The 23,107-nt window shown below is 38.9% G+C and overlaps 1 protein-coding gene across 5 annotated transcripts in view; it reads right to left on the bottom strand.

Annotated features, from left to right (window-relative positions):
• The window catches only part of abcc8 (ATP-binding cassette, sub-family C (CFTR/MRP), member 8), an 85,304-nt gene that overhangs the window by 18,835 nt on the left and 43,362 nt on the right, over positions 1–23,107 (bottom strand). For 3 of the 5 annotated variants that reach the window (XM_035944527.2, XM_035944526.2, XM_023262385.3), the window contains exons 18-26: positions 19,845–19,877; positions 17,970–18,008; positions 17,551–17,649; positions 12,397–12,481; positions 11,970–12,050; positions 10,241–10,378; positions 9,863–9,988; positions 9,558–9,654; positions 6,234–6,481 (exon numbers count right to left, since the gene is read on the bottom strand). In XM_035944527.2, the coding sequence (XP_035800420.1) occupies positions 6,234–6,481; positions 9,558–9,654; positions 9,863–9,988; positions 10,241–10,378; positions 11,970–12,050; positions 12,397–12,481; positions 17,551–17,649; positions 17,970–18,008; positions 19,845–19,877 (946 nt within the window). Of the gene's footprint in view, positions 1–6,233; positions 6,482–8,122; positions 8,189–9,554; positions 9,655–9,862; positions 9,989–10,240; positions 10,379–11,969; positions 12,051–12,396; positions 12,482–17,550; positions 17,650–17,969; positions 18,009–19,844; positions 19,878–23,107 lie in introns of all 5 variants that reach the window. The other 2 variants (XM_055008202.1, XM_055008201.1) reach the window with 1 other exon arrangement.

Genomic DNA, 23,107 nt, shown 5'->3' on the forward strand with positions numbered 1-23,107 from the left:
TTTGCAAAAATTAGGAAAAAAAACTTGAATCAATATTTGCATGTTGTTCTCCAAGTGTCTTCAAGTGTTATATTCAGAAAAATGAAGTTACCACATGCCAAAGATTGTTCATTTAACAAAACCCATTTATATTTTTACAGCCTCTGGTATTTTTTCGTCAACTCTACAAAGATATTTCACCATAATGAACATATCCTCCAACAACTGTATGCTCTTTTTCAACCACGGTGGAATGTATTTAATTGACTAAGTAATAATTTAATTTTCTTGTCAAGCTGTCTTGTCTCGTCTTCTCTGCTCTGTGAAACACAACCTGCAGTTCATCTGAAAACTCTATAAATTTTTTGTCACATAACTGTTGGTCACAGCTAAGTCAACCATGGATTTTCAGTTGCACCAAGGACTGCAGAATTTTAAATATTTTTTAAAATGAGACATGTAGAATAAACAGATTCTGATACAATATCACAAATTTAACATCAGATTTGGTTTATTTCCTGATGAAACTGAACTAAAACTCCAAAACTCTGACAATTCAAAAGAAGAAGAAGAAGAAGAAAAAGAAGAAGAAGAAGAAGTAATAGTAGAAGAAGAAAAAGTAGTAGTAGTAGTAGTAGTAGTACTAGTACAGGTAGTATAAGAAGAAGTAGTAAAAGAAGAAGAAGAAGAAGAAGAAGAAGAAGAAGAAGAGATGGTAGTAGTAGTAAAAGAAGAAGAAAGGGTCATTCCATCTGAAATCATCAGCTTTTTAGAGCAATTTCTGCTTGATCATCTCTGATTTGCCTGAAATTTTTACTGATTAAAATACACACATTTATAAAGATATTTCTGAAATCTTAGCTTGATCTATTAAATACTTCCCAAGACATTTTTTCAAAGTACTTTGACCAACTCTCAGCACATTTTTTCACACATTAAAATTTGAGGCTTGGATGAGAATATCTCAGAAAGTGAAGATAAAAACCTGCGATTTCAATTCAATTCAATTCAATTTTATTTATATAGCGCCAATTACAGTCAAATTGTCTCGAGACGCTTTACAGAACCCATATGCCTGACCCCCAGAGCAAGCCAAAAGGCGACAGTGGCAAGGAAAACACCCTTTTAACAGGGAAAAAAACCTCGAGCAGAACCCGGCTCTAATGTGGGGGGACCCATCTGCCTGCTGGCTGGGCGAGTTGAGAGGGACAGAAGAGGTAGAGAGGTAGAGGGATAGAGATAGAGGGGTAGAAGGTTACAGTTGGTGGGAGAACAACCACACATCTGAAGCATTCAGGTCTGGGACCAGGGACACTCGGAGAAAGGACACAGGGAGAAACAGAGTTAGTGTAATGCAATAATGGTATATATAGTAAATACAAAGGTAGTTAGAGAAGGGCTCAGTGCATCAAGAGAGGTTCCCCAGCAGCCTAGGCCTATAGCAGCATAACTAGGGGCAAACTAAAGGGACGTCAAGAGGGGAAGTCAGTTGTGCAAATGAAAACACCAGCTCACCCCGTCAGGGTCCCCCAGTCAGCCCTAACTATAAGCTTTGTCAAAAAGGAAGGTTTTAAGCCTGGTCTTAAAAATAGAGAGGGTGTCCGCCTCCCGAACCCAAACTGGGAGCTGGTTCCACAGGAGAGGCGCCTGATAACTGAAGGCTCTGCCTCCCATTCTACTTTTAGAGATTCTAGGAACAACAAGTAAGCCTGCAGTCTGAGAGCGAAGAGTTCTGCTAGGGTAATATGGTACTATCAGGTCTTTAAGATATGATGGAGATTGGTTGTTAAGAGCTTTATATGTCAGAAGAAGGATTTTGAATTCTATTCTAGATTTAACAGGGAGCCAATGAAGAGAAACCACTGTTAGAACAGACACAATTTAAAATGTCTCAATTTTCAGCGCTGAAAATGGTGTAATTATTTTTTTTAGAAAGAAAACATGCGTTTCACCTCCTCCCATAAAAACAAATCTGCAGCAGCTGATGACATGAGCAGAATAATACTGAGAACTGTCATGTCTTCTTGTAGCGCTGCATGAAAACAAACAGTTACATTAATCAGTGATTGTGAAGCATGAATGAAACACTTCGAGCTAATGAGAGCGGGACATGCTGCATTAGTTTAAACTCTGTGGTTAGAGAACGACGTGCCCTGACCTATAATCAGTCATCTGGATGTAAACAAAGCTGCAGCCGTGACCCACATTTGAACTGTCACCTGCTTCAAGTCGTACAGTTTCCCAAGTCTTTATGTACACGGACTAAGAGTCGACGAGAAAATAAATCTCATGTCACCTGATATTTATCTATTTTTCTGTTAATCGAGCAAACGCTGAACACAATGGAGCAAGTGTCAAATTTCAGGCTTCAGTAATGCATTTAAATCATCATCACACACACTAATCCTCAGTTTAAATGTCAAGAATTTCCACTTGTGTAATCCCTTTATTGTTTCTTTATTTTCAGCTTCCAGAGCTAAAATTATGTAACATCAGCATCTGTACACATTACAAGCCTCTTTTAAGAACATTAGTTACAAAATAAAACATCAAGACACACCTGCTACATCACAGTAATCAGCACCATGTAAAACAGTGCAATACAGTACAGTAACCTGTTTAAAAATCTGCATTTAGCCATTTTTGGGGGATTTTTTTAGTTGGAGTTACAGACGTTGGAGAGTTTTTTCACTAATGTTAGCTGCCAGATGTAGCTGGAAGTTAAAGTTGATCGTAGTTATCAGACTGTTGATGAGTTTGTTCAATATTTTATTGACCAATTAGAGGAAGTCAGTCTGTCTTGTGCAATGTTTTCGTAGATAAAAAGGTAAAAAAAAAAATGACTGCATCACAACTTCAGAGTGTATTAGCATCTCTTAGCTCATTATTGTGCTTTTATTGTTTATAACTTTGCTGTTTTGGTGAACGATCACGCCTCGTCAATAGTATTTTTTTAAAGAATCTGCTGTTTCAAGGAAAAACTTGAAAGTGAATGTGAACGTGCAGTTTGAAGACCTCTGCCGGCTCTTTCTTTCAGACAGCATCGTGTTAGTTATGTGAAGAGTGGGTGTTTGACAGCGGGACAGGACTTCCGTGTGTCCCCACATGGATTAGTCTGCAGCACAGTAGATTAGATAAAACCTGGCAGAGAGACGCTGAGGCTCGGCCAAGGAAGACGTGTTCAGCATTCAATCTATCTGCTCTGAGCTCGTGTTTTCAGACTGTGTTTGTGTGTGAGGAGAGGGAGAAAGACCACTTTGGTTGCATTAAACAGCGCCTTGAGTCCGTCTTTAGCCGTCGCATGAGTGTGAAAAATGTGACCCGGCCTTTCAGTTCAGAGGACACACGAAACAAAGACACGTAGAACTATTGATAACAGTGTTGCTTTACTGGTCCTGGAACATGAGAACCTGCTAACAGCTGGTTTCACGAAGCAGCTTAACCTTCCTCACCTTATTTATAATCCTCTGCTCTCTCTGAATGTGTTTTCCATGTATTTGTGTGTGTGAATGTTAGAGCCTATAATGGGCAAGAGGACACGGGAAAAGTCAAGCTGAGAAAAGGTTGAGGAAATGTGATACAGGTGGTAACTCCTTTCTGCAGCTCTGTGTTGTAAACAGGACTTCAGGTAGTGACTTTAAACAGTCTGAATACGTTTATGTGATGTTGAAAGTCCTCGCTGAGATCAAACTGAACCGTGCAGCTACAGGAATTAAACCTCTGCGCCGTCAATCCTCAGACTTCTTTCATAAACATGCTTTTCCATTTTGATTCATTTCCTGCTGCTTTTCTATGCAGATGAGCCGAGCTGCTGCTGCTGCTTCGGGGTGCGTTAGTGATGCTCCATCTGGACTTGGCAGCGTCTGCGTTTGTGTTTTAGGTCAACTCCAATCAACTGAGAGTCGCTGGAGAATCAGTGAGAATGCTGTTATGTAATTCCACACTGTTTTCTACTCCTCTGTACTTGAGATTATGTTCTCAGTGTATCGGTTTGACGTGTAAAACATCAGAAAATAGTGAAAAAAGGAATCTTGTTTTTTCCAGAAGCCCAGTCCATCGTCATCAATCATTTATCTGCCTGTTTTGTCTGATTATTATTATGTACCAAAATGTTTTCTAACATTTGCAGGTCATGATCCCATTAAAAAAAGACACCAGAAGTCGATAAAACACTAGTTTTTACTTGTCATGTTCTCAAATTGTGTCATTTGAAAACGCTGTTGAAATCAAAAGACATAAATTTAACCTATGTTTAACATAAAAATTGAAATTCGTGCAGCAAAAATGTGTTGTCTTTCCTTTTAACCTTCTTTTCAGCAAGAACCATTCAGATTCATGCTGCAACCCACTGGACGAGTCTGGATACAGGAGAAGAAAAACCGCAATCGGATTTTTGCTTGAAAAATGACCAAAACAACTGATTTTGCTTGTATAAAAGCTTTTTGTAAACAATTAAGTTAAGTCTCACATGTTCCCACAATGTGGTTTTCAAGTTTCAGCTCACAATACTGCACAGAACATTCCTTCTATTCTACTTTTGCTTTTGGTTTCAGCCCTGTTTTAAATAGGTTGCTTAACTGGGTGTAGCTTTAAATATAAATACGCTGCTGCTGTTCACACCTCTTTCTGTGCATTTTCACTCAAGTGGTAACAAATCAGGAGAACCAATATGTCTGTTAATGAAAACACAGAAGTTCAACTGCACGTTTGAACCAGAATCTAACTCAGAATCACACTGAAGTCACAACATTGTGAACCCAAATGGACATTTGTGGTCAGGTGATGATGCTGTTCAACTTTTTTTGGGTGAGTTGATGGGCGTTGCTATGAGCGATCATATCTAGTTTGCTAGATGGCTGATGGAATCTTTAGCTTTCTCTGCCCAGATCTGTTCATCATGTAAGGGCGGTGCAAACCTGATTAACTCTTGATTGATGGAGTGCAGTATCTGACCTGAGAACATGTGTTACTTATATTATCGATAGATTGGAATGTGTTTTTGTAAGTTCTGGAATGTTTATTTTGAAGGGGTCCCTATGCCTTGGGGGTCGATCGAATAGGCTCTTTGTCTGGTCAATGGGGCTCCGTTACTAACAGAAAGCATATGTTGGGTTTCAAAAACAACCACAAACCTATAAGTGAGCTCAGAATGTTGTTGGGGGAGGTTCTATTGGCTTTGAATTCTCCATGGTGCCTGATCAGATGCTGTTTTCTTTGTAATAAACTTATTATAAAGCAAGACAGTGTCAGTGGACGTTTCTTCTTCACCCACACATCAAAAGTGACGGATAAACTACAAGGATTATGGCGTCACAAACAGGATCAGAGGTAGCCTCGTGCGGTTGCCAACAGCTTCAGCTCCTGCACCACATTGATGCATCAGTTGAGCATTTTCTCCCATAATTGGAGCGCTGGTTTGTTAGTGGAAGCTGTTGTGGTTTTGCTGGTTGGCTGCACTGTTAAAGAACTGCTTGTGCTATGATGTGTTGATGATTGGAGCGATGTTCCATCTAGATTTGGGTTTACTGCGTTGTTAAAGACGCAGAAAGAGAAAAAGTGGGGAATATTACACAGAAGAGAAACAAGAGAAATAAAAGTTGAAGTGAAAATTGGGAAGGGAAAGTGCAGAATAGTGGAACTAGTAACGATAAGGTGAGCTAAATAACAATGCAAGATTAATGAAGACAGGGTCTGCATCTTCTTAATGTTAAGATGTATGTTAATTAGACACTGCGTGAACATTGGTTATAAGACATAGTGTATGAAAATAGTGTAGGAACAAAAAGGGGGAATAATAAGCCCTGGGCCCAGATGAAATGTTGCCGGCCTCTAGACACATCCGCGTCGTCTAGTTATGTTTAAACACAATGAAAAAGTGGATTTTGCCTAAAACATCCCCTTTAAAGGCAGTATCAACCAAGTGCAGACAAAGAGCTACAGTATTTGGCCATTCATCCATTATCTATACACCATTTAATCCTCATTAGTGTCATGGGGGGCTGGAGTCTATCCCAGCTGACACCCTGGACAGGTAACAGTCTATCACAGTGCTACACACAGAGACAAACAATCACACTCACATTCACACCTACGGACAATTTAGAATCACCAATTAACTTTATCATGTTTTTGGACTGTGAGAGGAAAGATCCCAGGCCCAGACCGGGACACGTACCGAGGATCTTCTAGCTTCAAAGAAACAGACGCTGAGCAACAAATCATCTCAATCAAACCCAAAGCATTCAGCCTCTCACCTGAACGATGGTGCAGTTGTGCGCCGTGGCTTCTAACTTGGCCGTGATGACGTGCGACGTCCAGTGAGCCAGCCAGTAGTCGATGGCGACCATGAGGGAGTGTTTGAGGAGCTGCGACAGGAGCAGCAGGCCGAGCAGGAGGAAGCCGGCCGAGGACAGGTAGGTTCCACAGGAGCGCCAGGGGATGGTGGCTCGCTGACGCATCACCTGAGACAGGTTGTCGTCGTCATCACTCTCCACAGATTCCTCTGGGATCGAGACGGAGACGAGGTAACAAGTCAAGTGTGGTTTGTGGTGTGAGGTTTGATTAAGATTTTCCTTCGCTCTTACACATTCTTCTTAAAATAAGCCAGACGTTAAAAAAAAAAAACAAAAAACAGCTTTTCACTCAAAAACAGATTTTCGCTTTCATGTAACCTCCTAATTTGCGATGTATTAACTTTCCTGCTGTCTTCATTTACGGGCACCAAAAAATATTGTTTCCTTGTGTGAAAAAAAATCCCAAAAACTCAGCAAAAAAATTCCCCAAATTTCTGAAAATTTGCTTAACCTTCAGGAAGAAAATTCCAATAATTCCTTAAACTTTTCCCTTAAAAGTTTTATTTTAAAAAAATCCCCCAAATTTTGCAAGAAAATTTTTGTAAATATTTTCAAAAATGAGTAAAATCTTCAAAAAAATCCTAAAAATATCTAGTGATTACATATATATCAGTAAAACTTCTAATATTTTCTTTAATCACATTCACAAAAAAATCAACCAAAATCCAGCAAAATTCGCTGGATTTTGGTTGATTTTTTGTGAATGTTCTTAAGAAATATTTTTCAACGTTTCTTTTTTTTCCACCAAAAAATGTTCAAAAATTTCCCAAAAATGTTGAAAATGTGGACATCAGAAGTTTCACTGTGAAAAAATATTTTTTTTCCCCACATTTTTAAACTTAAAAACAAGTCAATTTTGACCCACAGGATGACATGATGGTTAAACTTATTTTGAGTTTTCTTGTAAAATACAACTCAAAACAAGATAATTTAATTAAGATGCATTGTCTTAAAACAAGTCCCTCCATCTTGCTGAAATGTCACTTCTTAAGTGAATTTATCTTAAATCAAGTGGGATGAGACATTTTGAATAAAAATAAGACAAATAAACTTGGTAAGATTTTGAGTTTTTGCAGTGTATGACTATATTTCTGTTTTAAACTGAGCTCTCCTCTGCTGTGACACGCTGATGCTTCGATATTTCATTATCTTAATTTCCTCTCTCTGTTCTCTTTCCTTTTCTGACATATTTCTCAGATTTTTTCCCCTCCTGTGTTTGTCTGACAAACCGCTGCTAGCACAGGAAAGGAGAGAAGAGAAAAACAAGGTCCAAAGGAGAGGAGAAACCACAGAGAAAGTTCGCTACAGGCTACGACTTGTTCAACACCAAGCTCATTCCAATGAATGCTGTGTTTTTCGGGGGCAGTGGAGCAGCCATGACACACTGACATGGGGTGAGGAGCTGCTCTAAACCACCTCCGGCCTTCTCCTCACCCCTGATGTAAATAGAACATATGGCATCATGCAGCAGGCTTTGGAGCATGATTCTGCATGTGGGCGTTGGGGAGAGTCCGACATGCTGGAGGCAGACAGGAAGCAGGAGGAAGAGGAAGGGAAAGAATGACTGGCAGGGCTAAAACCGACTACTGCTACCGTCATCTACAGTCATGCTCGCGTTTAGGAGGCTCTCAGGAGCAGGAGTGAGAATGTTTGTGGAGAAAGCGAGAGAAAGAAAAGGCTAAATGGATGATGGGAAGCTTTGCAGTCTACTAGCAGCATCTCACAATGCCACAAACTCCTGATTTTCTGCTTTTGCTTGGTTGCTTTCAAACCATGCTTTCTGGCCACACCTGCTCGATCGAACACGAGGGCAGCAGCGGGTGCTGAGGCCATCGCACAAGTCCACCCCGGGGTGCCACCAGCACACGGGAGACAACACAGAACACAGATAAAGAGTACAGCCACTGCACCTTAGCACCTTCCATTACAGTCAACAGCAGAGAAACACACAGAAAGAGTCAGGTTCAGTGTTCGAGCACAGCAGGAGAAGAAGTAGAGGAGTAGTAGAAGAAGTACTAGAGTAGTACTAGAAGTAGTAGTAGTAGTAGTAGTAGTGTAGAAGAAGAGGCAGTAGAGTAGTAACAGAAGAAGAAGAAGTAGAGGAGTAGTAGAAGTAGTAGTAGTAGAAGAAGAATAAGGAGAAGTAGTAGTAGTCTTCCTAGTAGTAGTATTAGTAGTAAAAGAAGAAGTAGTAGTAGTAATAGTAGCAAGGGTAGTAGTAGTAGTAGAAGAAGATGAAGAAAGGGTCATTCCATCGGAAATCATCGGATTTTTAGAGCAATTTCTGTTCAACCATCTCTGATTTGCCTGAAATTTTTATTGATTAAAAAATATACATTCATAAAGATATTTATGAAATATTAGTTTGATATGTCAAATACTTTCCAAGACATTTTTTAAAGCACTTTGACCAACTCTCAGCACATTTTTTCACACATTAAAATTTGAGGCTGTGCTTTAATGAAAATATCTCAGAAAGTAATGAGGATGAAAACCTGTGATTTCCACTGTTATTTCTCATCACGTCACTGATTCTGAATGTGCAATATTGGGAAAGCAAAGACTATTATTTTACAATTGTGACTTTTAATGACGGCTTTAAAATTTCTTTGTACTTTAACACTCCTGTAAACAGAGAATATTGGATTTACTTGTCCAGTGTTGCAGATTCTAAATCAATCAGATGATGAGAAATAACAGTAGAAATTTCAGACTTTAATCTTTAGTTTCTGAGATATTGTAAATCAGACATAGTCGGTCGATGGGCAGCTTTAAAAAAAATCTTGGAAAGCATTTGGTATATGAAGCTAATATTTCACAGATGCCAATTTAAATATCCGTAGTTTATGATCAGAAAAGTTTCATGTAAATCAGAGCTGGTTGAGCAGAAAGGCCCTGATGATCTGAGATGAAGCAAGCCAAATGTTTGAACAAAATGTTTGCAGGAGGGAATAAAATACACCAGATTTTAATTTCATTCTAATCACTGCAGACATCGCTGAAGGTGGCGACATTAAAAATAAGCTGGATAAGCTTAGTCTTTAATGCAACAGGTGCTGCTCCTCAGCAAACAGACACGACAGCAGAAGGGGAATGAGATCCTGCATTTATCATTAGCAGCCAGCAAACATTTAAATCAGGCTGAAATCAGAGAAGCAGCGACAGCGGTCATCTGCACATTTAGTCCTGCTGTTTACTGTCGTCATGGTTACATCGTCCTCTCACCTTCGTCGTCCTCTTCGGTCCTCGCAGCCTCTCTGGAGTACATGGCCCTCCGCAGGTTCTTCCTCTCCAGATCCGTCATGCTCTCCGCCACCGTCTCCTGAAGGACAGATAATGACAAACGATGGATTTATTCCCCCGAAGCACAACAATTTATTAAGCAAACACCCAGGTAATCAGACTTTCATTCTGAGCAGCACTGCACTGTGAGAAAAAAGCTCTCAAATTAAGAAAAGTAATGATTATTAGACGTTGATTCAAAGTCATTAAAGACTCATTTAAGGTTTGCTTTTGTGGTCAGTAATCACCGTTTCAAACTCCTGGTCCTGTCTGTGCATCAGGGTTTTCCACTGATCGAAGAGGTCCGGCTCAGAGTTCTGGATGTCCTTCAGAGTCCCCTCAGTCTGGATGGTTCCATCTTTCATGGCTATAATCTGATAATAAAACACAGAAACAGAGAGAAGAAAAGCAGTCTTTAATTAACTGAGACTGAAGATCGATCTTTATGTGCTTTGGGATCTTTCTGAGATAAACAGTCTGAATCACAAATGAGACAATAAAATGTCTTCATCATGAATAATACATCATGAATCTGCTCATTTACTGTGATTGTAACTCTACAGTTTATCCAACAGGCAAACATAATAACAGCTAACCTCTCTTTAAACTAAACACACTGGTCTTACCCAGTCTGCATGTGGTAAATACTGAAGCTTGTGTGTGACCAGCACCACCGTCCTCTTCTCTTCCCTCAGCAGCTTCAGGATGCCGTCCTGCATCAGATGGTCGCTCAGGTGGATGTCCAAGGCAGAAAACGGGTCGTCCTAAAAATACATAAACAGGCATTAAGATATACAGAGAAAGGAAGAAGGAAAAAAAACTGCATGAAAGAATCAGCAAGTGAGCGACAAAATGAAATATTCTTTACAAAATAGGATAGAAAATATCAGTAGTTATTATTAATTAGGAAGCTTACAGTTAGAAAACTCAGCTCCCTGCCTCACTGGAAGCGTGAGGTTGTGTTTTGATTAGATCTGAGCTGCAATAATCGGCCATATTGATTAGTTAGTGACAGAAAATTCATTTGTTACAAGCAAACTGACAAAAAATTTCTTGTTCCTGTTTTTCAAATGCGATGATTTCAGGTTTTTCTTTGTCACATATGGAAGAAAAGTCCATTTTTTTACTATATGATCAAATCGACAAGTCAGATAAAAAAACAAACAAAAAAAGAACAAAAACAAGACAAAATATTGCGACACAAAACATCAAAAAATGAGACAAACGACACAAACTAAAACAAAAAAAGAGACAAAAAATTAGACAAATAAGTTACAAAGCAACAAAAAATGGACAAAGAACAAACCTGAGACAAAAAAAACACAAAATGGCACGCAAAACAGCAAATAAAGTAAAACACAAAATGACAAAAATAAGACAAAAAATACAAGCAAGACAAAAAGGAAACAAAACGACAAAAACATGAGATGAACAACAAAAGTCAGACAAAAAACAGCAAAAATACAACAAAATAACACAAAATGAGACATGAGTCTTTTGTCTCATGTTTTTGACATTTTGTTTCTCCTTTTTGTCTTGCTTGTGTTTTTTGTCATATTTTTGTCATTTTGTGTGTTTTTTGTCTCGCTTGTGTGGTTAATCCATTTTTTTGTTGTTTTGTTTCTCGCTTTTGTCATTTTTGGTCTCGTGTCATTTGTGTAATATTTTTGTCTCATTTTTGTCATGTCTCATTTTTTGTCATTTTGTGTCTCGTTTTTGTCATTTTGCATCTAAATTTTGCAATATTTTTTCTTGTTTTTTGTCTGACTTTTGTTATTTTGATCATTAAGTAAAATCTTATATCATTCAGTTCCAGATACCTGTGACTAAATGTTTTGTTCCTGTGTAGAAACACTGTGATCTGTAAGTTGTAATTTGTAAATGATAAATGGAGGCATAATTTTGCAGAAATTGAATTTAATTTTCTTCAGAAATTTCAAGTTGTTCATGATGCTTTGTAAAAAGATAATTCCTTAAACGTGAACATTTTCAGAATGTACTTTTTCACACTAAAACAAAAGAAAAATTTGCGAGTTGTTATTTATCGGTTATTATGCTGTGCTTTTACTGGTCTGGCCCATTGAAGATCAAATTGGGCTCAATGTGGAACCTGAACTTAAATGAGTCTGACACCCCTGCTCTACAAGATCATGCTGTATGAAAATATGTGGGACTGCATCTTGGAAATGGTGGCCTTTTTATGAAAAATCACCTTGTGGTAGCCACACGTGACATTATTGGTGCTGATATGACAAAATGAACGCTCTGATGATGCACTGTGAGTACTGATAAATCAGAGGTGATGAGTGAAATGACTCTTGATTGGATCTTTTGATGGTTTGTTTGTGGACTCACCAGAAAAACCACGTTGGTCTGCTGGTACAAGGCTCTGGCCACACTGATTCTCTGTTTCTGTCCACCTGACAGGATGATGCCCTGCACCAGACGACAGGAAATCATGCAAAGAAAATGTTACTACCTGGTTTCACTACGATGAGGAATGAGCAACATGATCACATTCAGACATACGAGTGACATTCGCTCCCAGAGAAACAAAGGAGATCACGGTTTATTTCCTGTGTTAGTGTTGCATGAAGAAATCCAGCGTGACAGCGTTCTGGCTGAACAAGGTCAGTCCGGCTCCCTGCACACACAAACATTAAATCCTGGCTGCTCGGTAACGATCACGAGTGATTCTGCAACACGGAGAGCCTGGTGGGAGCTGCAGCCAGATATGGAAAATAAAGCGCAAGAAAATAATAAATGTTACTGTGACACTGACCCGCTCTCCGATCTCCGTCTGGTCCCCCTGTGGAAGGATGTCGATGTCGGGCTGAAGAGAGCAGGCCTCGACGACAGCTTTGTATCTGGCAGCATACAGATGAGAACAGGGAGCAGATGATAATATTACCCAGAAGGAAACTGTGGCTCTGCTCATTATTACCTTGTTAGCCAATAATGCAGATAGTGCACTCATGTGAATAATAAATATCTTAGGTTTAATTGCTGTTATGTATGCAGAAAACAATCTGTGAAACTCTGAGAGCTGACGGCGATATAAGGAAAAGAAAATAGCAGCTTTTGTGAGTCATCCTGAAAGATTTTGCCCACAGAGATCGATCAGAGCTGCTCCAACAGCAGAATAAAAGACGTGAGATTCAGCTTTTCATATTTATTTATATAGTTAGTGTGCTCATGCTGTTCATTCTGCTTCTGTTTAACAATGTTCATGACTGTGAGGTGCAGCACAGAACCAAACAGGAGGATTTTTTCTAGTAGTTTCAGCTGCCAGTCTGCAGGAATGACATCTGAAATCTTAACAGTAATATAAACATCATTTGAAATATTACATTTCTCATTAGTTAGTGCAATAATACTGTCAGTATTATTGATTATGTTTAATTTTCTTGTGCGATAGTCTTTTCATGTGCAATATTTCTTTATCTGATAGTACCTTCTAGTTTTTTTTAGCTTACTTATTTGTATTTTCACTCATGTATCATACTTAGATCTTATGTCCATTCTACTAGGCATTGCATTTTCTTATTTTTTCTTATCTGATCATATTTTATCTTATATACCAGTACTGTATATGATTCACTTTATTGCTTTTTTGCACTTGTGGTAGATAATAAACAACATTTTGTTATTTTAGTGACAGTGAAGTTGAATCTAATTTAGAGAGACGCACTGGGAACAAACTTTAGTGCTTAATCCATTATTTACACACGTGTTCACATTGAAATTCATGATTTTTGTTTAAATGTGTCAGTATTTGTGGTGATGATTTGTCGTAGCAGCTCCAAACCTTTGGAACAGTCTTCCTGCTTCAATTATTGTTCCTCCTTTTCTGATATTTTTAAGAAAAACCTCAAGACGTTTATGCTTTCACTTGTTTTGGGTGCTCTTAATGGTCTTAACATGTCATATTTATTTTTTATTTATGACATTGAGCTTTTAGTTTGTTATACTGTTTGCCTCTTGTAGTATTTTATACTATTTTATTAAATTTTGCAAGGTTTATCCTGTTTTGATGTTTGCACAAAATTGCACTGACTAAAAATTCAACACTTTGGTCAAATGAAGTTGTTTGAAAGTTGCTCTATGAATAAATCTGATTTGATTCTATATTATCCTTCTTTTCTTTGCAACCTGCATAGCCCAGTAACCAGAGAACAAACACATGCCACCCTCACTTTAACATGACAGTTTGACAGCTCTGTAAACGCTGCAGCCTTGAGAAGGTTACGCCCCGACAATCAGAGGTCACGACACCGCGAGCTGCACTTTGAGCCGACAGTCTGCACCTGAAATCATGATGTGTTAACACGACTGAGAGTCTGCAGCCATGCAAGCAGAACCTGTGGTTTGGCATCCTGGAGCTTCAGACTCGTTGCTATCATTAGCATGCTAGCAAGCTTACAATGACTGTGCCAACATGTTAGTATCAATACCTTATTACACAACATTAATATACCATATGATATCATATCTTTAAAACTAGGGATGTCCGGTAAATGCCAGTGAAATCCAGGCATTATTTTATCAGTTTTCATGATAGGCAAACAAATTGATAATGATATTGACCGATATTACATTTTTATGCCAATATCTGGCTGATAATATCGAACATCCCTATTTAAAACTGTTATAGTTGCATCGTCACCATTAAATTGATCATGTGCATGTTATTTCTAGTGATTTGTCAAGTCAGCGTCACAAATACAACTTAACATCAAACAAACTGGGGTCACTCAGAATCAGACACATTCCAGTTATTCCATATTTTAACTGTTTGATTAGTTTTTCTGCAAAAATGCTCACAATTTTTTATCACATTATTTATTTTAATCTAACATATCAACATACTGACATTTGATAATTAGCTCTTAAAGTCCAATTTGCAGCTGAGGCTGATAAAAAAATGTTATTCATTTAGCAGATATTTGTCAATAAACCAAAGCATTGCCTAATTTTACGAAGCCAGCCTGTGGAATAACAGCGCACCATTTAAAGCAACTGTTGCACATATAATACACACAAAAGCTGAACAACCAGACTGACTGGAAACACGAGCTGCAGCCCAAACGTAATTATTCTGGTGGATTTCTGCCAGATAAAACAGACAGTGAGACAGGAGGCACAGAACATCTCCACAGCAACAAAGAACAGCGGCCCATTAGTGTTATTTTACAAAAAAAACATCCATTAAGACCCAGAGAGAACACGGCCGTTCTCATAAATGCAAACACCTGACCTTTCAGGAAGACCGGTGTGTTCATAAAAGTGTGTGTTTTGCAGTGACCACAGCACACGTTGTTACGTCAGGAGAGGACACACTCTGTACCATGACAGCAGAGGAAACACAACCGTCCCCTTTGGGATAAAACGAACCCTGGTTTGAGGTGTTTCAGCGTCAAGACAGTTTATTTACAGAGTCATTAACTGGCTTGATTTGTCTGGATTCAAAGTATTGACTGAATCAGGGATCAGCGTATGTAATTTAGCAGAGTGAGCAGCCTCAGGGAGCACAAAGACTGTCAGCTCTGCTTTTGTTAAACAGCTCGGCTCAGCAGCAAACACAGACGGGTGACAAATTAAAGGAAAAACCCAAATGCTCAGTTTCTGCAGTGATTTATGTTGTGTTGTGGGTATTTTGTTGGCACATTAAGGGTCCACTTGTCCTCTTGGATGGAAGGGTTACTGCTAATCAATGCAAATTAGTTTTGACTGATGAAACATTAGTGTCCCGCTGGGAGTGGCTGGTTTCAGGATGACTCTCCATCACCAGATGAAGGATTATCTTTTTGAAGAATGGTGTTCATCACTCAGCAGAGATTTAGAAAGCCAAAGCCAAGGAGAACTGAAGGTGCTCTGACATGTCTTAGTAAGAACTGATATTGGTTTTTCCTATAATTTGTCACTTGTCTGTTGATTATGTTGTTATAATAAACCCTATGTGTCACTTCAAGTGAATTTCATTGTGATCTCAGGTGTCACAACGACGAGAAGTTGTCAGAAGCATAAAAAAAGAATAGTACAAGTAGAACAACTAAAAGCTTGCAATGATAAACCTGTAGTGATTTACATCCTCTTCAGTTACTTAACAGTTACCTCAAATTAAGACTAATTTCGTGCAACACAACAGTCCTGCAATAAAATGAAGGTTATAATGTTCAGTTTTTGATGGAACTGTTTCAGAGGAGCTTTTACTGTCTTTTTAGAGCTGTTCCTCTGTGTAAAAAGTATTTCTGATATTTAGTTCATGTATGTCTGTGAGTGAGACTAGACTGAAAGGACTTGTGTGGGCCTCTTTTAAATAAACCAGCAGTTTGTTATCCTTTCATCTGGGAACAGCTCAGCTTTCTCTACTTATTCAGTAGAGGGAAAAAAAAAGTTAAAATGTCTGTTTCCTCAGTTTTCAATATTCAAGGGGTTTACTGTCATGAACAGAGAAAACTAGATGGTTTAACTGTACAATGAAATTCTTACTTTGCTGATCTTTAACTAATTGACACAAAGTAAGAAAAATTTAAGCAATATGAATAAAAAGGCATTACCTAAAGAGTCAAAGGCAGTAGTTGTAAAGTGCACAGTGCATTATAGCAAGCGTTGGTTTGGATGAAGTGACTATGGCAGTGATAAGGGGGTTTCGGTAATGATCTAAAGTGCACATTGCATCAACGTAAACAGTTGTAAATATGTGGGGGCATCAGTGGTTATTGTTTAAACAGCAGCAGAACTACAGTATATGTGTGTGTATAAAGTTCAGTTCAGTGATTTTCTGTCTTTCTTTCATCAGCACTTGGCTAAAGTTTGTTTGTGTGTATAATGAATTAAATATATTTCTGGTTCGGTGCCCTGGTGGCTTCTTTAAAGCACCAACTGTCCCTAGTTTTAATCAGCCAAAGACCCTAATGTGTGCTACTTTCTCTCTCCCTTCTAATGCTCTGTAATCTATCTTCTGTAATAAACTAAACATCTGGTTAAATCACATCTGTTCCTGTCATCAGAAGCTCGGACACGGCTTAATGTAAAACAGATGCAGGCATCCTATCATCCCCTGACTACAGGGAGGAGGTCCAGCACCTGAGCGAGAGGCGTTCAGACAACAACCTGGTTCTGACCACTACGAAAACCAAGGAGGTCTTTGTGGTCTACAGGAGATCCAGGAGGACGACCCATGCTCCTCTCTTTATAAACAGAGAGGACGTAGACCAAGTTGATAACATCAAGTTAACCAATGACCTCACATGAACCCTGAACGCCTCTCACCTGGTAGAAAAAGCCCAGCAAAGACTTTATTTCCTCAGGAGGCTCAGATGGGCTGGACTCCTTTACAGAACCACCACAGAGAGCATTCTCTGCCTTGGTATGGTATGGCAGCTGCACAGCACAGGACAGGAAGGACTTGTCCAGGGTGGTAAGACAGCTCAGGGGATTGTGGGACGTCCTCCGCCAAACCTTGACTCTGTCTGTGCTGGTTGCCTCCAGAAAGGCTGACAGCACTGATTCAACCCACCCTGGTAACAAACTGTTTGTGCCTCTGCCCTCAGGAAGGAGGTTCAGGTCGATAGGAACTCAAACCACCAGACTGAGGAATAGCTTTTTCCCCAGAGCTGTAAACTCTGTACATCTTCATGCACACTCACTTTAAAAAGCCTGAGAGAATATGGAACTGACACTGCACCTTGCACTGCTGCACTTTAATCAGTCTGCTGTATATATATATATATATGTATGTTTTTACTTTTAATGTATTTTATTAATGCTGTTTATGTTTTACTGTCCACGTCTTTTAATGTTGACCTTGAAGCCGGTTCTACCAACAAAACTTTCGTCGTGTCACTGGTGAAAACTAATTGTATAATGGCAACAAAGACTGTTGACTCTTGATTATTCTTTAAACCTCTCAGTGCAGCCATGAGGTTCTTACCTTGACTTTATCATGGGCATCTCAAACGTGATGTTCTCCACCACGGTGGCGTTCAACATCCAGGGCTTCTGGGAAGCGTAGGCCACAGCGCCTCTCTTCCTACCAGAGATGGACAACACATGCAGAGGTGTCAAACTAACATTTCTCAAGATTTAAGTTGCATTTCTTATACATTTGTTGTTTTACACTTCTGTTGTTTAACTAACTTCAGGACCACAGAGGCCTGAGAAGCCGCATAAAAACGATTCATATCCATAAAAAGCTGCTCCCTGGGATCATAAAAGTCTGTGGTCAACATTCAGGTGAGGGTCAGAGGCAGTTCTTTATTATTCAATGGATTTCTAGATAAGAACAGCTTTTCTGCTCAGTGTTAAAGGTGATGCATCTCCATGGAGACCGCCAGGTACGTCTGAGCTCACCTGATGTCTCCGTCACCTGCCGCATCTCTGTCAGTGGGACTGCAGAGGAAACATCAAACGCACATTAGAGACACATCCAGAACATTAGATAAGCAGCGTTCCTCCAGAAATAAACAGAGTGTTGACTCCTCCATATTCCTGTAACCATTAACAAAAAGCAAACACACACACTGACACACACACTCCTCCCTCACTATGGTAATCATTTCAGCCCAAACACAAACAGGCGAACCCTCTGCCCTACATGAACACATCCATCAATAGCAGAGATCCTCCTAGAATTATCACCCACATCCCGCCTCCCTCACAGATTCTCTTCCTGTAATTTGCAGATATGGAAATCGGCATCAACCCATTTTGACCGTGACGCACGCAGCTCTCTGAGGACCTGATTCCTCCGGCTGAGATCTGTGTTAATATGAGGTCTGTAGCTGCTGGGATGTTTGTTGCTGATATCTGATTCATCTTGTGTCTCTCGCTAATAGCTGCCCTGTAACTTCTGAAGGGAAACAGACTGTTTGAGGTGAGAGAAGATAAGCTGATTTGTCTAAACCTGTGCACACAGAAATATTTGTTTTTAAAAAAAAAATGCCTTAAAATGTGTAAATATGTGTCTGGCATCAGAATGTCACAGAAATGTACAAACTTCAATAAACACAGAGACAGAGCAGCTTTTCTGATTTGCAGAGAACTGCTGGGAGTAAATTATTTAAAGGACAGTCGAAAGGGACGTCTATATTGGCTGAATAATTTGAGATTAAACCAATTTCAGCCTGACTTAGACTCAAATTTAAAAAGAAAAAACACCTTGAGGTATTTTATTTAACATCAATATAATGAAATATTATTTGTCAGTATTTATTATGTTATTATACTGGTTCTGAAGGATATACATTATTGTGCCTTTTACTCCATTACATTTATCTGACAAATTAAGATTGTTGATGCAACATATGATCAATTAATAAATCATGCATTCAATTAAGCTAGCTAATAATAAATATTGTAGTTGAGGATTTTATTAATTTGTTGTGAGGGACAATAAAGTATCACTGTATGGTTCTCCTAGTCAGTTAAAAACAATCTAAACCAGTAAGTCTCGCCAGTTTTTAATCCTTTTCTTCTATTTGATGACATTCTATACTAAAACATTTGTTTTGCTTCAGCTATGAGAAAGAGAAATCCACATCCACGTCCATGTCCATGGTCACGTCTGGAACATTTCTTTTTTGGTCCGCTAGCCCCGTTTCTACTGTTGTCATGACACTGTTGCTATGCGTGTCAACACTGGTTTGGTTTCCGAACGAGCACCGGAGGGAGGGTTGTGTTTGTTGGGCTGCTGAGTTCAAATATCAAACTTTCTCATGAATGGCCGACTCAACCTTTAGAACACGATGCTATCAGCAGACACGGTTTCCTGGTTGGAAACGAAGACATCATCCAAAAGTACATCTAATTTGGGCGGATGCCTCTTTGTGTGAGTGCAGATAATCCAACTTTGAATGGCAAGTTGAGTTACAAATAGAAACAATGATCCACAGTGTGCTAAAATAACTCTTCTATATGTGTTATCCCAACCAGTGACAATTACAATCTGTCAGCGGAGCTTTATTTGCAGCGCAGATTTCTACTGTACACTATTGTTTCAGTATAACAGCTGAGTCAAAGACGTTTCTTCTCATCAAGAGTAGTGCAGAACAGTGGTTTAAAATGTTTCAGTGATCCAGGCAGCTCATATTTTTAGCATACAAGTCCATCTGATTGCTTTAGTTGGAAAATGTTCTCCAAGGCCTGACTAAAAATACATGACAGCGCTGGTTTATGTCTTTAGGTCTGAGCTTTTTGGCGTTTTCAGTCTATATTTGCAGCACTCACCTTTCATCTCCCTCATGCTCCAGGTTTGGCAGGCTGTGAAAAACAGAGAAAATACAGATTATTATTATAAATACATACTATAAGGCTTCTTATTAAAGTGTTTTATGGTTATTTACTGTAACTTGAAGCCCACTTTAACGCTTATGTCTTGCCTGCCATAATTAATGACTCAAAATAAACGCACACACATCCACAGTCTGAGTCCTGAGCCTAAAATTCATTAGGATCTGATTGGCTGTTGGTGGCTTTGCACATGCTCAGTAGAGGCCACAGTGTATTTTTAGGTCTGACACCTCTTGCAGTCATCCTGAGAAGGTGACTTCGACTGCATCTGAGGACAACCAGAGAGCGAGGGCTCGTTTGCACCATGACAGCTCCGGAGACAACAGCTGTTAGGAAGAGGAGCGGCGACCGATATTTAAGAAGCTCTGACATGTCGCACACATACATGTAAACACAGCTGTGATGGAGCGTGTGAAAAGAAATGGAAGCTAACAGTGTCAGCAAATCTATTCAGGACATGTGGAATGGGAATGAAGCTAATATGAACAAAACAAAGACGTAAATTAATAATTTATTTTGACACATCAGTGTTAAAAATACATTAAAAAACAAACCGGAAGTGAAACAGATGTGACAAAAGAGGCTACTGAAGCACCTAACATTAATGAATTGGTAGAAAAGACATAAAACAGAGCATGGCACAAAAAAAAAGAAGAATATACTGACATCATGAATGACAAAAAACTTTAGAAATTATTGAAATTATTTTGATAAAAGGCTGTTCAAACAGCTGTTCAGTCCCAATTGCTTGAGTTCCCTTCACATTTTGCATGTGGAAATGTTCTTACTTTCACTATTAAACATAGCCATGAGTTCTACTGTTGATTTCCTACAATCATCCAAGAATTTGTTCCGACCACATTTGTTCCTATAAGATGATGGTTCTCCACTATCCTTTCAGGTTTTAATGATGTGTTGGACGGTTCTTAACCTGATTTTAGTAGTTTCAGAAATCTCCTTAGTTGTTTTCTCTGCTTGATGCAGGCCAATAATTTTACCCTTCTGAGACAGATTAACATCCTTTCCATGACCACAGGATATGTCTTCCAACATGGTTGTTTAAGAAATGAGAAGCTCCTCATTGCATCAGCTAGAGTTAAATAAGTTGTTGCAGAAGAAACTTTTTAATCACTGCAGTAATTATCCAGTGGAAGGCTCTTACCTATTTGCTTAGTTAAATCCAGGTGGAGATCTTTTTTTTCTTAACAAATTACTAAAAATATGAAAATACATGAAATGAAATGCTCAAAACTTCATCTCCCCCTGATGATGACAGAATAATGGTGCATTCATAGTGATAACCATTGTATTCTCTTATACAACAGCTTTTCTGCACTCACTGTTTCTTCCTTTCAGATTTATACCCGAAACCAAGCTGCAAACAACACACTTCATTGATCCTTCGAACCAAAGTGCTCTCTACATCCTGTGATTCAATAAAAAGGGTCTCCAGGTTGCTGAGCTGGAGGTAATAACTCCGACAACTATGCTTTGGGGTCATGACCCTGCTATCAAACCAGCCCTGCTGCCAATTCTTCTGAGACTTACTGCACACGAGATATCTGACCTGCAGCACTTTGACTAGATTCTGAGGTCAAGATACAAAAAGTCATCCACAGCGAAATCCCAGATGCATCCTGCTCGGTGCCATATGTGGAGCAGGAGAGGAAAGAAAGTGGGGAGAGGAAGAGGACAAGATGATGGGGGAGGAATGGAGCATCACAGTCAACCATAATAGGAAAGACGCCGGTCAGTGTGACCTCAAATCCAAATTATTAAAGACCCTCTCTGGTAAGAAAGAAAGATTTTAAATTGTCAACATGTCTATATGGTGTTTTTTATATGCTGAAGGGTATATCATGAGTAAAACAAGCATTTCCACCTTAAAAACACAGGTTCAGACTCACGGAGTTTCGTATGTAATAAACTGAAGGAGCCGATCCTGCATGGTGGAGCTTTCTGTTTAATTATCATTCTTTGGAACCAGTTTCCGGGTCGAACATGTTTGCCTGAATTCCTCTGATATTATAACTTGCCACTGGGAAGCGTGAAGTAGATTTAGTGTTTGAGCAGAGTTGTAGGTGAGCTGGTGTGCTCAAGCTTCAGTGAGAAGACGACCAGCTGGAATTTTTTTAGTCCAAAAATGTTCTGTGAAAGTTTCGCAAAGTTCTTCTAGCGTCCATTGTTTTTTTTCAGTTCCCAGAATGTTCTACTTAAAGGGAAAGTGTTCTAAAAATGTTTGGTGGTTCTGTCAACGATAGCCACAAAACATGTTCCACTTTTGTGAATGTATGACTTCACAGGAATGTCTTATGAAGAACGTTCCGTCATTTTGAAAACACTCTCTCATTCAGAACATCCTTCTTTTGTTATCATTGTGGAAGCATTTTGTAGATAAAGGTTCTATAATATAATGTGTTTCTCAACAACATCCCTAAAACATCCTGAGTTTCCTCAGAAGAACCTTTGTTAATGTGTCACATTATAATAACATTTTCTAAAAAGCCTTGATAAAATCTCAAAAACATATTTTGAATGCTTGAGAACATTCCGCCTTTCATGAAACATCATCTGTGTTCCTGACAAGATCCTCCGAATGCTGATGTCAAAACATTATATTAACTTGGCCTTTGAATGTTTGAATAAAATGTTTTCTCTACGAAATTATCAGACGTTCTCGGTAATGTTAGCCAAAGGAAGCAACAGTGTAGTTACATCTAAGTCATTTTAGGGCAGCGAGGGATTATTTTCAAGGACTAACCTTCTCATTATGTAATTTTTGTACACAAAGATGAGTTTTTAGAGGTTTAACAAATTTTGTTTAATCAAAATTTAATCAGGCTCATTAAAATCTACGAACACAAAAACAGAGACCAAAACTCCAAAGCATGATTTGTCTGTAATTGCATTCTACCTGAGTAAATTAAACCCCTCAGATTTAAAAATGCTGCCAAAAGCAAGAGACATTAAGCTAAGATCCCAGCTGGTAGAAAATTTTAAACTTGATAATAAAGTTTAAATCTTGATCTTGGAAATAATAGTTATTGTTTTGCCAAGTGCCGTTTCCAAAGGTCAAAAATGAACGCACAGTATCAACTTGTAAGTGTTCACACAAACGGAAAATCTCTGACAACAGAAGAACTCAATCTGCTGAGGAAGATCATGTGATTTGGCTGAAAGCTCCAGAGCAGCAGATGAAC

Source organism: Amphiprion ocellaris, chromosome 3 (genome assembly GCF_022539595.1).
Source record: "Amphiprion ocellaris isolate individual 3 ecotype Okinawa chromosome 3, ASM2253959v1, whole genome shotgun sequence".
Taxonomy (NCBI): Eukaryota; Metazoa; Chordata; class Actinopteri; family Pomacentridae; genus Amphiprion; species Amphiprion ocellaris.